The 15,361-nt window shown below is 40.7% G+C and overlaps 1 protein-coding gene across 1 annotated transcript in view; it reads right to left on the minus strand.

Annotated features, from left to right (window-relative positions):
• Positions 1–4,204: 4,204 nt before the first annotated feature.
• KIF2A (kinesin heavy chain member 2A) overlaps positions 4,205–15,361 on the minus strand; it is a 34,781-nt gene continuing 23,624 nt past the window's right edge. Inside the window, exons 15-19 of the mRNA XM_009080977.1 lie at positions 14,434–14,501; positions 11,424–11,574; positions 9,228–9,329; positions 7,038–7,173; positions 4,205–4,492 (exon numbers count right to left, since the gene is read on the minus strand). Coding sequence (XP_009079225.1) covers positions 4,407–4,492; positions 7,038–7,173; positions 9,228–9,329; positions 11,424–11,574; positions 14,434–14,501 — 543 coding nt within the window. The 3' untranslated portion in view covers positions 4,205–4,406. The remainder of the gene's footprint in view (positions 4,493–7,037; positions 7,174–9,227; positions 9,330–11,423; positions 11,575–14,433; positions 14,502–15,361) is intronic.

The following is a 15,361-nucleotide window of genomic DNA, read 5'->3' on the forward strand; positions in this document are numbered from 1 at the left end:
CTCCCTCCCAACTTTGTGTCACCTGCAGAAAAGCCTTAAGGTGAAGTATAAATGTGTAGAATTGTTAACATAAATATTCCACTCTTTCAGGTTGCTGCATGGCTTCAATTCAGAAGGCATCCATTTCTCATAGATCCTACTGGAAAAGTGAAAGGTGGTGTATTTTATCACCACAGCCTCACCTAAACCAGAGTGAGTGCAACGGGACAGGCTCTTCTCATACAAGCAATGAACAGAATACAGCACCTGGGCTTGGGCCCATGAACATGAAAATGTTAGATGCAGTTTTATTGCAGATAGTAGGCAATAAGCTGCTGCTCTCTATTTTAAAAGCAGTAAATGCTTCCACAACTGAGGTGAGGCGCTGGAGCTCTACACAACAGTTTATTTCTAATTATACCCAAAACATGGATTGATGCTGCCTTAATTGATAGCTCTGTTCTCTGATCATGGACTTCTCTTGCACAAATACTCAACAGTACAGCCCATAGGTCTGCTCTGGGCAACAAAAATGGAGCTGTAGTGATTCCATTTATTTGGGGATATTTGTTTGTTTGTTAGTGTTTAAATACACTTTAAAACATTCTTTTGGTTTGCAATGCCTGGCTGTTTGTCATTTGTTAACTACCTGCATTCCAAGTCTGTTAGTAATCTGCTTCTCTTGGACAATTCCACTAACTGTTTCTCAGAAACAACAGCATTTATCTTGTGGGCTTGGTGTTATTTACAGAAACATTATCAAGGTACCTAAAAAATACCAGTGGAATTGCCTTTACCTTCTGCTCCTCCACTGTAGGAACCAGATAAAAACTACTACTGTGGTTTAGAGGTTACAGTGGTAGTGGTGGTGGATGGTTGGACTTGATGATCTTGAAGGTCTCTTCCAGCCTTGATTGTGTACCAACGTTTCAGGGCTCATAAGTGGAGACAGAAGGTTTTTGTTTTATACAGGCAGCTACTTTTTTAAGATAACTGCTTCACCCTTCAGGGCAAGGAGGAGTTCTAGCACAGATCAAACCTTTCAGTGAGACTTAGAGCAAGGTAGGTCTGTGTCCTCACAGAAAGGTACCAAAGTGCCTTAATACAGTTTGGGTTACATGTATTTGTTGTTAAGGGCAAGGCAGAGCTTCCCCAAGGAAATTTGCATTAACTCTGCATATCAGGTGTCAAAAGAAAAATCCAGTTTGGCCTATCTTAGTAAAGCAGCAACTATTGATGCTGTAGCATCATGCAGGATGAAGGAACGACCCTGTGTATTCACTACCGTGTCATTTTTTTCATGTTTAGTGTAGTATCTCTTTCCATAAGGCAACAGTTAGTGGAGAAGAGGCAAATTAGGAAACCTCCACTAAGATAAACTTCCATTTACACACATCATCAAATTATTAATAGTTGGAAAAGACTTGAGTCCCACTAGCATCATCGACAGTCAGTTCTTTAAAAGTCATTGATTCAGAAACGTACAGACACCTGAATTTGCAGACCCTCGAATTTTCAGGCATCCTGAGATGTTGATTTCAAAAAGTGAGTTGCTTGTTTATTTCACAGTTTAAAAGTTCAGTAATTCTAATACTGCTTCACTACATGCAGAATCAAATTATCAGGTAAGTAACCACAAGGAGTATGCTCAGAGTAATGTAGAAGCACAGAATATTCAGAGTTGGAAGGGACCCACAAGGATTATCGAGTTCAGCTGTTGGTCCTGCACAGAACTGTCCCAACAATGACACCAGGTGCCTGAGAGCACTGACCAAATGCTTCCTGAGCTCTCTCAGGCTTGGGGCTGTGACCACTACCCGGGGCAGCTGTTCCAGTGCCCAAACACCCTCTGGGGGAAGAACCTTTTTCTAACATCCAAACTAAACCTCCCCTGACACAACTTCAGGCCATTCCTTAGGTCCTGTCACTAGTTGCTAGAGACGAACAAGTACTGGAGATTTGTGTAACAGTTCCTAAATGCTTTTCTTTTATAGGACAGGAATTGAGGGTCAGCTTCTCTGAGTCCTGTTCAAGTAATTCCAGTCCACCAGGGCAGTGGGCTGCAGGAATTGCTTCAGTGTCAGTGTAGATCTGACTTTCACAGCAGGCTCTGGCACAACGGCTGGCTACAGACAAAAGTTTCAACTTGTGTCTGCTACCTGACAGGACACACATCATTTACACAGCTTAGGAAAAAGGTGCTGAGAGCTGACTCTGTCCTTCCTGTTCCCTTTGGTACCTGCTGTAAGCCACAGCCTGGTTTTGGCTCTAGGCTTGCATGGATAAATAGTATGGAAGCCACTGTTCTCATGAAGGATGTCTCAGTCTTTAGAGGCTTTTATAGAAAGAATTCTCTAGAGCAGCTTCAAAGAAACCCTCTGGCATTTTATGACAAACTGTACTATCACCTCCTGCCAGAAGCTGCTGCCTTCCATTTCTTTTAACTGTGATGCACTATGTTCTTAAACAGACGTTCAGAAGGATGTGTGATGTTTCATTTAAGACCTCCTGCAAAACTAAAGTCAGGGCAGTGCTTGGGGGAACTTCTTCCCCTACGACAAATTTGTAGAGCTGAGTCGACTCCAGAAGTAAATTCTCATTCTGAAATCAGAAGCCTCTTCAAAAACGTAACTCCCATTTGATTAGCAATTGAAACCCTTCCCAAAGCACAATGAAAACATTCATGTAATTCATTTAATAGCTTAATTTATTAAACACATTATGTAAAATCTACATTGCCTCAGTTTTCATGTTTACACACAGGAGGAATTTTTAATTTTTAACCATGACGCAACAAGAGCTTCCCATAGCCTACCTTTGCATGGGAGATACAAACATTAAACACTACAAGAATTTCTGGCTCATTTAACTCTCTTTTCATTGCCTTCCCTTTATTTCCCCCCAGGCCTGGCACAAACAAACAGGCTTGTATTCCAAAAGTAGCTCTTACACAGTTCCAAGGGAAAGTAGGCTGATACAAACTCTTGGAAACAGGGAGAACTCCTAGAGAGGTCTACAATTCTTCATTTGACAAGAAGTTCTTACATGAAAGGTCAATCTTTTTTGGATACTGACTTGCAAAAATAACTCAGGTGCCACGACCTAAAAAGTGCTGATACACATAGCGCCATTTCTGAGAGTTCAGGTACTCGTGAGGGTTTCTGTGAGCGCTAGGTTAAGAGGTATTGTGCAAAATCCTCAAGTGATGCCATTTCATCACACTTTTAGGCTGCTGGCACCGTGCAAAGGGAAAAATAGGTATTAGCTACTTCTTCTTAAAGCAACAGAACTACTCAAACTACCTGCAAGCTACGGTTAATGTACATGTAAGTTTGTCATGCATCAAAAGCCAGTTTAAAAACAGTGTGTGAAAGGCCAGTATGGACATATATATCCCCAAACTTTAACAGTTAAGCTATCCATACACAGCATCATCACACCATACCACATATCGCATATCTGCATTACCCTAAGATACAACTCTCCTCAGTACTTAAACATTACCCTTTATTATACATCAACTAATGCATATTTTTCTGAGTTTTTTTTTCCTTGGTTTCTTATTTTATTTTGTTGCCTTTGTTGTTTTTGCTTATTTTTTTGCCTTTTTTTTGTTTTAATGACAGACAAAATGTTAGAATTGTATAACTATCCTTATGGTATTCAAATAAATCAAGATTCCAGATGATCGTACAAGGAAAATGGAATGTCCAGCTGTTTGTCCACTCCTAACAGCTCGCTGTTCCTGTTCAAAGTGATATGGCACATCCTGTGAAATGAAACTAGCCACTAAAAAATAAGTCTGAAAACACATCAAAAATGTACACACACTAAAGTAATTTCTCTTGACAAATAAGGAATGTTGTGGGTTTTTTAAGGCTGTGCTTCAGAAAGAGGATGTTCAGGGTTAAGTAAAGCCTTCATCAAGGCACAGAACAGGAGGAGGTGAGCACAGCTGTCTGTAGAAGAGGAGTTACGTACAACCACTAGTGAGGTGTGCATGCACGCCAACACAATTTAAAACTGCACAGTTGGTCTTTGTAATAAAACTGAACATGGTCAGAAGGAAGTGCTGCGGCCTTTTTAATTACCACAGTTTGTCTTCATTATTATAAACATGGCAAGTATTGCCAAACAAATTTCACTACTTGAATAAAAGAAATACTTAAAACAAAGTGCTTCACAGATCTGAACCCTGCATGGTTGTGCTGTCTGGTCTAGAAGCATTTTGTAGACACATTATAGGAGCATTTCACACAAAACTGAAAATGTCATTCAGGTGAGTAAGAAACAGGACACTTCCACAGACATTTCTAATGTTTTTATACTTTCAAGTAGTTAAATTCCCCTGGCCACTGGGTTTTGTAACCAATGTGTGCTACAGCAGTACGGGTTCGTGGATTCCTTTAGCAGCAAAGGCCCCTTTTTCAAAGGGCACGTGGTCTCTTCGGGCTGATCTGTTTACTGGCCTGTTCCTCCTCTTGCAGAGCTGCCCGGAAAGATTTCACTTTGTCTTTAATGGAAAAAAAAAGAAAAAAAATGAGTACTGATGTGCCTGTGCTCAACAGATCTTGAAACGAAGCCCTGATGCTCTGCATCCCAGCCCCAGTGCACAACAAAGAACATTCCTGCACAAAACCAGCTGATGCTACAAACTACAAGAGGATTGAGATAAGCTAAAATTCAATACTTGCCATACAAACAAGTTGCTTAGCAACTTAGTCACTTCTCAGATGCTACCCCTGTCTCTAGGCAGGATAGGATTGTAAACCACATTTGCATTCCCAGCATGTAAGCTGTTCACACATCCTCCTTCTATCTCAGTCTCTAGGGAGATACACACCACATACATATTTTTCCTTCCCAGCACCTTTCAAACCTCCCTTAGAGGCATAAAAAATCGAATTTAGTGTACAATCAGCCACTTCTGTACATTCTAAAACCCAGCAGAGTTAATCTCGTCCCCCCTGGTTTTCCATGAATGTGGAAAGCATTTGTGAATAAATTTTGGAAGTTATTCACTGTAAATATATTAATGCATCATTTGTTTGTTTCAGCATAACTCTAATAAGAATGGGAGAAACATGAGGAAAGAAGCATGGCATCCTCTCATATTTCTATTCCTGTCCCTTGCCATTCCTCAGGAATATGCCCAAGAATGGGAACACGGAAACCAAAATGACAGCATAAAGATGTCAGTCCCACAGGAACAGGAATAAGAGCTGAACAATTCAGTGCCCACTATGTGCCATGAGCAGAACTCACAAAATTACAGAATATTCAGAGTTGGAAGGAATCTACAAGGATCACTGAGTCCAGCTCCTGGTCCAGCACAGGACATCTCCAAGAATCACACCATGTGCCTGAAAGCATTGTCCAAAACCCTCCTGAGCTCTCTCAGGCTTGGGGAGGTGACCACTGCCCGGGGCAGCTGTTCCAGTGCCAAACACCCTCTGGGGGAAGAACCTTTTTCTAATACCAACCCCAAGCCTGCCCTGACACAACTTCAGGCCATTCCCCTGGGGTCCTGTCACTGGTCACCAGAAAGAAGAGATCAGTGTCTTCTGCTCACTGTTGCCCCTCCCTTTCCCACTGAGTGAAGAGGTCTCTCCTCAGTCTCCTTTTCTCCAGGCTGAGCAGACCAAGTGACCTCAGCTGCTCTTCATATGACTTCCCCTCAAGGCCCTTCACTATCTTCAGTGCCCTCCTTTGGACACACTCTAATAGCTTTATAGCTTTCTTGTATCATGGTGCCAAAACTGCACACAGTATTCAAGGTGAGGCTGCACCAGCACAGTGCAGAGCAGAGCAGGACAATCTCCTCCCTCGACCACTTGGCAGTGCCTTGCCTGATGCACCCCAGGCCACAGCTGGCTCTGCTGGCTGTCATGGCACTCTGCTGATCCATATTCAGCTTGCATCAATGAAGACACCCGAGTCCCTTTCCACAGCACTACTTTCCAGCAGTTCATTCCCCAGTCTGTACATACAGCCAGATACAAGAATTTTTGACTTCACAGGTGTCTCCTACTGTAAAACTACACATGTATCAAGCTGCCTGTAGTGATGCAAGGATATCTTAAGACAGCCTTTTACCCCCAGCACCTTGTTTCAAACACAGTATCTAGTAAGTTTGTGAAGAACAGAAAGTCACCTAAACTCTGTCTGTTCACTCCTGGTGTCTCTTCTGTCTTCCGTCCAGGGAGCCACCATCCATGGAAAGAACAGCAACCTCCAATTCCTAGCTAAAGTACAACTGGCATGCTTACAAGGCAAGCAGGCCACATCTGATTGCTTGATGTATTCTTCTAGCTAACAACTGATACCGAATGAAAAGCAGGATTTTAACCTTTTTTCTATCACAGATCAAAAAAAAACTTCCCTCAGCCTCAACTCCACCATTGAACTGTTACCAGTATAGTCTCCTGGAGCCCAAATAGTAAAAAAAAAAAGAAAAAAAAGAAAAATTTATCTCCACAAGGGACCAAGCTGAAGACAAGCAGAAGAGTCAATTTTGGGCACTAAGAGTTACCCACAGTTTGTTTTTCAACAAAGACAGACTGACAAAATTCAGCCAGAAAGGTTGTTGGAAGCTAATAACCAAGATACTCAGAGCTTGATGCCACTCTTAAGCACGGTCTTACAAAAGACAGCAGGCTCCCTGCTACACTACAGAATGCAAGAGAGCAGGAACTGGGACTTCCTACTACTTTTTCCTCATTACTATTTTGGGGGTTTTTCCCATACAGTTGGTTTAGATTTTCTTTTACCTTCCTTTAGCATTTTGGAAAAAAGGAAAAGTTGTAGGATTGAGTTGATATTTGCTGGAGGTAAAGCATAGACTCTTCCTTTAAGTTAAGATGAAATGAGCACAGATGTGAACTTGTTCTTAAGCAGCAGAATAAATGTTCTTTCCACAGGACACTGCAAGGCAGCATAAGCAAGGATATAAAAGACCCTAGAATATAATCACACTCCCTTTTTTCCTACTTAGTATTACTGCAAGTCTCCATGGCATATGCTAATGATGCACAGAAAAGTGATTAAAAGCAATTTACCTCTAAGTTCAGTCAGAATATCAATTTTTTGATCTAGAATTGCTTCAAGTTGGGTAGCGTAAGAATCCACATCATAGTCTACTTCTTCTGTCATCTCAAGAAGGAGCTTTTCAACTTCCAACCATCTAATAGATTCCTAGATAAAAGATTTAAAAAACCAACAAAATATATCAGCAAAGTTGCAAGACAAGTGTCAAGACAAAGAGCTGATTCAGACTTCTTAAAATGAGCACACATTCACTGCCTAGTCACTTCAATACAACAGATTTCAATCCTAGAATTAAACCCTTGTTCCTAATTCAGCAAAACTGTATGTTTCCTACATTATTTCTCAAATTCCAGTGGTCATACCAGCAGCAGGTAAGTCCCAGATACCCCAGGTCTCTTCGAATTCAGAAAATTAGGTGGTTGTAAAACTAAGAAACTCAGAGAACAGAAGTTATGTCACAGGTGCCCTTAGGCAAGTGTCAAACTCTGAAGTCAGGCTTTGATTTTAGGTATGGGCTGGCTGCCACCTACTACAGCCCTAGAGTCATTACTTCAGTCAAAGAGCCAAGATAATTCTGCCCAGTTTTGAGAGAAGCTGTATAAAAAGTGACCTATTTTAAATTCACTATTGCATGATCTAACTCTGCAGTTAGTACAGTAAAGGTTGGTTAAAACAGCTCTATTGGCATTTTTGCGCACTGAATGTTACAAAAGAAAAGGGAGGGGAATGAAAAAGAGGTCCTGCAGCAAAGAATGCAAGCAGGAGCTTCAGTCTTACAGAACCATGCAAAGCTGTGATCAGGAGAACCAATCCCACTGGAAATGCTTTGATGCAAAAAAAGGAAGCAGCTGACAGTTCTAGGCATGCCATGCCTGACATACTAAAATGAAGCCTTTCCCTCTGTGCTCAGTAGCCCAAGCAAAATTGAAAATGTAGTTCAAACCCCATGGATGTTTTTTGGCTTTCAGGACTGATGGAGCTCACATAGGGATAAGATTCATCTCATGTAATGTAAACTTGTACATCCAAAACAAAGAAAGACCCACACCTCTAGAGCATGACTTCACTGCATTGATCTATTTTAGCCAGCTTTGTTAGGAAAGGATGTTTTTCATCAGCTGTTTCCAGGGGAAGATGACTGGTACTGCTGGTGGATCTTGTATCAGTGCAGCCTGGCCCCCCCCCAGCATAAACTCACAAGCCACGCTGCGAACGAAGGGAGTGGAGCCTTGGACACATTTCCTTCCAGCGACTGCTGGGAGGAGCAGTAATCTCCAGCAGAAGGCCAGATGGACACACAGAGGCCCTAACATCTGAAACTAATGCAGCTTGCCTCTCTAGAAGCCACAAGCATTAGGCACAGCATATGGCACATGACTTTCACACTTCTCTATGTTTTACTTCAGGGCTAATGTTTCACAATAACTAAATCTCTACATCTGTTGCAAAATGTGTTATTTAGCAACCTACTGTATTATGAACACACATCAATGTTCCACTAAGCTAGGTACCCAAACTGAGATGTGAATATTCTCAACAGGTTTAATGGTTTGCTGTTCTCTGGCAACAGATGTGCCAAACAGACAGCCTGCCCAAAGGTTATGAACAGAGTCAACTCACATTTCCTTCTGAAAACCAGTAACTCATACTTACTGCCACAATTTATTTTGTGAGTGTAAAAGGCTCTGTAGCACTGACCAGCACTGCACTGCATGGGCAGTAATCCTTCCAAAAACCCTGACTAACAGTGAGTGCAGAACTCTTCGTAGCTGTACAAAGAAGCTGAAAACAGTTTGAAATGCACCCTGCCTCTCCTGGACCTCAGAGGGAGATGTCACAAGAGGATATTCAGGTACAGTACTTGGAGGCAGTACTGCACTATCCTAGAGGGAGATGACCAAACAGAAGTGGTGCTGATAGAGACATTACTATTAAAAGCCAACTCTGGCAAAGGAAAATCTTACTAAATTTCTGGGATGATACAGAAATATGCTTCTCTTTAATCAAGGGGACAAACATAAGTGGGTATGAAATCTGTCCCTGTTTGTTTGCTACACTAGGCCTAGCATAATAAATTAGAAATCTTTGACAGATCAGAATGACCAGATGACATCCTACACCTTCAACAGTCATTGCACCTTTATTTGGAAAAACCTGAATTCCTGGATTAGGACAAAACAAAGCAGAGCTCCATCTTTTACCTGGAAGACAGTCCTGTGGTCTTCTACTACTTGTTCCTCCATTTCCACCATTTGTGACACTGCTTCATGGAAAGTAAACAGCTGTGGAGAAACTTCCTCTTCCTAAAAACAACAGTTAACTTTGTCAGTCCCGAAAGAACTGTGGAGACAGAAATATCTTGACTGTGATCCATTTAATCACAGAACATGGAAAGAAATATGCAGAAGGCAAAACCTGTCAAAAATAGAATTTGATACTTCTAACAAGAAAATCTCTAGGAATGAGCAGAAAAGTGCAATAAATTCAGAATGTTTACAGAGCTAAAATCAATTCATATTCATGAAAAATTTCCAGTCACTAATCCCAGCAAATTCTGGAAAACAGAATATTCCACATAAAAATACAAGTTAAAATAATGGGAAGAGGAAGTGACAAGGGAAAAATTTCTAGTAAGTTTTAATGCCTACAGAAAACTCTGGATTTCTGTCAGTGCTGTTTGTTGTCCTTTTTGCAACAGACAGGCAACAAAAAGAACAGAAATTACATCCAATATATTTCAGGAAATCAAAATTAATCTTTTGGGAAAAAAGTGAAATAAATGTGAAGTGAGAAATCTAAAATGTACATAGTGACTAATACAATAGAAGAATGCACGCATGGACTTACAAACTAGGGCAAACAGAGCTTCTTTAGAAATGCATAGTTAACAATAAGAGGCAAGTGCTAGGTAGGCTGTAATTAACATTGCAGCAAGACAGGTGTCATGGTTTAACCCCAATCAGCAGCCAAACCCCACGCAGCCCTCGCTCACTCCCCCACCAGTGGGATGAGGGAGAGAATTGGAAAGGTAAAAGCCGGAAAAACTTGTGGGTTGAGATAAAGACAGTTTAATAGGGAAAGCAAAAGCTGTGCATGTAAGCAAAGTGAAACATGGAATTAATTTGGCATTTCCCATGGGCAGGAGGTGTTCAGCCATCTCCAGGAGAACAAGGACTCATCACCAGTAACAGCTCCTTGCGAAAACAAATGCCACCACTCCATGGTTCAGCACAAATCCTAAACACAGCCCTTGAAACATGGAATTAATTTGGCATTTCCCATGGGCAGGAGGTGTTCAGCCATCTCCAGGAGAACAAGGACTCATCACCAGTAACAGCTCCTTGCGAAAACAAATGCCACCACTCCATGGTTCAGCACAAATCCTAAACACAGCCCTGTACTCGCCACTGTGAAGAAAATTAACTCTACCCCAGCTCAAACCAGCACAACAGTACAGTCCCTTATACAATGCCTATGAAATATTTTTAAAAACATATTGTAAAGCTTAATTTAATTCCTATGAACAATGAACAAGTGTGACATGAAAAGATAACTGGCTGGAAGGACTGTCCAGGGGGAAACTTTAGGAAACACTAGCATGTTCTTATAAAACAGAGTCCTGGAAGAAGAGAGTTACTAAAGTGAGAAATGCTGCAGGCACCACAGAGAAGTGTCTGAGAAGACAGAGCATCTTGCAAAAAATGTTAGGACAGCAAGGACTTTTCGTTTCTGTTTTTCATCAGCATTTGTGCAAATTGAGTTTTAATCCCTGTTGCATATTTAAGGAACCAGGACTAGACCTGATAATCAAAAATGAGAGGAAAATGCCCTTTAGAAGACGCCTCTCAGCTCCCTACTCCTGCAGCCCAGGGAGACATGCTGGGAACATCATATGGCTCTCCCACCAAACAGTGCCCTGGGGTTTCACCCCATGAAAATCCAGGTGCCTGGAGAAGGAATGATGGGTAGGCGTATTTCTACAGGCAGAGAAAAGCAAGCTCACTTGAAATGGGGTTTGCATGCAGGGAAAATAATGCTCAAAACCACAAAGAGTTTATTTAACACAAAGAGTGTCCAATAAAACAGATGAGTGTCCCAGGTTGCTTCTAATTGCCTACGAAAATAAGAAGCTATACTGGAAAAAAATACACACTACAGACCATCAGAGCCTAGAGCAGACCCTGCCTAGACACTAAATACCCTAATCAGCAAGGAAGATAAAAAACCCTTGAAGAAATACTTTGGGTGTTGTTTCTTTTTGTATGGACATGAACATAGCACCATGAAGTGAAGAGGTGAAGAGGCATGCTGTATTTAATTCAAAATCTTGCTAACGAGCTTTGTTCTGGCACTGTAAGTCATCATTTCTTTCCACGTAATGCTGCAAAAACACTCACGTTTTGTTCACAGAGCAGTTTGAGATCATCTCTCTGAGGAGAGCTCCCCACACCCCACTGTGTCTCCAAGTCATCCATCTGATTGGGAGCATGGTGTATGATGGAACGGATATCTCCCGCAGCAGTGGGATCGACCGTCAGCTCTTTCACCCTGAAAGTAGAAAACCTGTAACTTTAAACTTTAGAATCTCTTGCGCAAAAGGGTCACAACCAAAAAATAAAGCTCTATGGGTTTATGCTCAATTAACTCATTTATTAAGGGTGATGGTGATGTCAGCTTTGCAAATTTAACGTACTTTCAGTGGCAAAAGGATGTTAGTCCAATTTCCAAAATGCATGGATCACTGTATTTTTAATTACTTGCACATGGATTGCAGCCAGTCTTCTAGCAAGGTGTATTTTCTGACTGAAATCTTACTACTTGTTAATGCTTGGGAGGGCAAAAATTTCAACCCCCAGCTATAATAACTCCTTAATATTTGAAATAAAAAAAGCACCCTACACCTGACTCTATTTCTCTTTCTCCATACACAATTGTGCTTTAAAAAAGTTGTTATAAGCAAATCAACCAAGAAATTCTGAAGAAAATAATAATTTGAAACCAAGAATTTCAAAGACTAAAATATCTTAATAACCTGCTAGGATCTTGCAGCATGAAAGGAGTTTAAAGATTGATAACAATTCTGCCAAAAAAAACCAAATGCCAATTTAGAAGCAAATTTATGAAAGAGAGGCAAAAAAGTCTGAAAGCACAGCAAATTTTAGAACAGCCCTCATTTCTTTAAAGGGAAAAATGTTTTTCCAAGCGGCATTTATTTACTGCATGAAAAATATTTTCCATTTATCTTCAGAGTGAGTTCTAATAGCATATGCGTATGAAAATCAGTTTATTTTTCAGATATTCAAATTACTCTAAACACAGAACTGTTAGATTTGGTCCACTAAGTTTCCAAAGGAGACATCACCATTTTTTTCTTTTAAATGTATGAGGGAAACTAGCAAGCCTGGATACAGAATGTGGAATGTTTAAGGAGGGTAAACAAAATACTGGGAAGATGATTGCAGATCATGCAGAACCATCACCTGCCAAACCAAAATAAAAACAAAGTATGTGTGACTCAAGGCAAGGGAGACTAATGAAAGGTTGGTCTGTAAAATTACATAGCCATAAAGAAAACTTAAAAATAAAGATTCCATGTATAGAATGAAGTAGACCTGGTGATTGAAGGAGAAAAGTCGTCATACTCATAGGAAGGAGAGAGATCAGAGCGACTGCCACTACCCTGTGAGAAGGGAATGTCCGAAGGACTAATTCCAAATTCCTTTACTCTGCAGCAGCAAAATACAGTGGCAAATTAAAAGAAAATGTTCTCATAAACACAGTTAAAATGACAACTCTTTGTTTATCATACTTCTGTAATAGTTTAACTATTAACTATCTTACAGTAAAACACAAATGTGCCAACATATTTAAACTTTCTGCAAACAGTTCAGATCACTAACTGAATAAAACCAGCGCTGCTAATTTGCAGGGGACTACAGCAGCAGTGTTTTCAGATTTCAGTTTGTGTAGCTAATAAAAATCTTCTCTACATTCGCTATTCCACTAAATGGCTCCACTTAAAATCAAAGCACTACAGGTACAAAACTTGTACCTGTACAGGTACAAAACTTGTAGATGGGAGGGAGCTCTATTCTCCCTCCCATATAGCGTGCAGCACCTAAAAACTAATTGTACTATGCAAATGATGTATTGCTAGAAAAAAAATAAAACACTAAACAAAACACATGAAGCAACATTACAGTGACAGGCATTTACTCCTAAACATAAAATTATAACACCAAGGGGAGGAAAGTATCAGCACAGCTATTCAGTGTACTAGAAACAGGTGTTTTAATTAGTTTTGCAGTGTCTTTTTCTAGAGTCACTTCAGCAGTGCAAGTTCTACAGGGGGTAGAAGATCCAAGGAGTCTTGAATGTGTTAACAAAGGTCCTTTGTTATGCTATTTCTAAGCAGGGGAGTAGATGCCTTCTCTCCAGAAAGGGAATCACACAGACTGGTCCATACCAGGCAGATTTACCACTAGCTCCCTTGATCTGGTCACAGGGACATTTGGTTATCATTTGGCAGTCAGCCTTCCCAGCAGGCTTTGTGCCCAGGCAGCAACTGGCTGTGCTGCCCAGCCAAGCAGGAGCAGTCGTGGTTCTGCCCTAGCTCTCATTGGTGCAAGCAGGCCACCAGATGGTGACCTCTTCTGGCAAAACCAGGTTTTCTGATGGCCTGGAGGGTCTCTGCTGCCTCTGTTGGTGGTAACAAAGCATGGGGTGTCCCTCGGTCTCACCGCAGGGACACACAGGACCCGATCACCCTACCTCCACAGGCATTAGACACAGCAGAACTGCAGCAGGTGATGGCTCCTTTCACACTCACTGGAAAGAGCTGAACACTTTCAGAGAGCAGTACAGGTCTCAGAGGTGCTGCATCAGACTCTGAAGGTGTTCATTTCTCTACAGTGATCATAAAGTCTGTTGGATTTACTGCCTCTTTACTTAGAGGTCTGAACTTGGAAGTACGAAATTTCGTATGTAGGTATAAAACAGACTGGCAACTGCACGCAATTCCACCAAGGGGATGAAGAGACAAAATCACATCACATTTTAGCTAACACCCCAGGGAATTACCATGGACACCAACTACCCCTAATGCAAAGGACAGTCCCTCCAGGGCAGGGGCAAAACTAATAGTGGCACCTCCCACATACACTGCAATCCACGTTATCCATCTCTGGATAATGGCATAGAAGAGGTTTCTATGGATTCTACTGTAATGGTTGTAAAAAGTGACAATTTAAATTAAACGTTGAGCCTGGATCAGTAATTTGGTTTTAATCTTATTAAGAAACATAACCACGACCAAATTATTCGAGTAGCTAAAATAATTATACAACACTATTTCAACTGTCAGTCATCAACAGCTGGTGTAGCTATGAGAAATAACATTTTCCATACCTGTTTGCGTATCTCAAGGTATTTAGAGTGTTTTCACATGATGCCATCCCCGGAGAAATTGTAGCAATCTGGAAAGAACAAGCCATGTGTTAAAAAAAAAAAATAAATTCACTTTGTACAGGTGAAAGGTTAGATCAACTCAAATTAACTTTATATATTTTTTTCCAATCTCCAGTCTCATTTGTGATCTTTTATAAAAAATGTCTGGTATGTACAGCTGTCTGTGTATGATGACATCTCAGGGACAGAGATGTCCAATCAAAGCTTCAATGTAATTTTTTGAACCACATATGGAATATCAAGAATTCATAGAAATTCAGTCAGTTTCCCCTGTCTCACCATCTCGGTAACATGATGTGTAAATGCAAAACTCTAACTGAAAAAAAAAAAGCCTCCTCAAAAAGGGAAATGTGAAACTCAATCTGAGAGTCTGACATAGCCTCCAAACGATTATTTGTTTATATATCTTTGTCAGCTGTTCTCTGCTCATTAGTGAGATCTGTTTTGGTCAAGTCACAAACCACACTTAATGGTATTAGAGATAATCAAGAATTTAGCTACTTTCCTAAGCAGAGAAATGTTTTTCTCAATTAGAAGTTACATGTAAACAACACTTGATAGCAAACATTTTATCAGATATATCTGGAAACTATGCGTCTTTTCTTTTCCAGCTAAATAAAATACCCTGCAGATAGCACCTTCTTTCCAGAACTCAGCAAAAATAAAAACTGTGATGAGGCATCAGAGGCATCATTATTTGTCCTAGTTTCTCTCAGTAGTCCAATTTTTCCATCTGTGCTCTTTTCAAGAGAGCAATAAAGGCTCAACCCGGGACAAACACCTCTATGGTCCTACACACTACCATTTTTTTGCGGAATTAGACTCAGGAGAGTCAAACTGATGATTAGATAATCCTGATCTCCTCTTT

This window comes from Acanthisitta chloris, unplaced genomic scaffold (genome assembly GCF_000695815.1).
Source record: "Acanthisitta chloris isolate BGI_N310 unplaced genomic scaffold, ASM69581v1 scaffold12860, whole genome shotgun sequence".
NCBI classification, from domain to species: Eukaryota; Metazoa; Chordata; class Aves; order Passeriformes; family Acanthisittidae; genus Acanthisitta; species Acanthisitta chloris.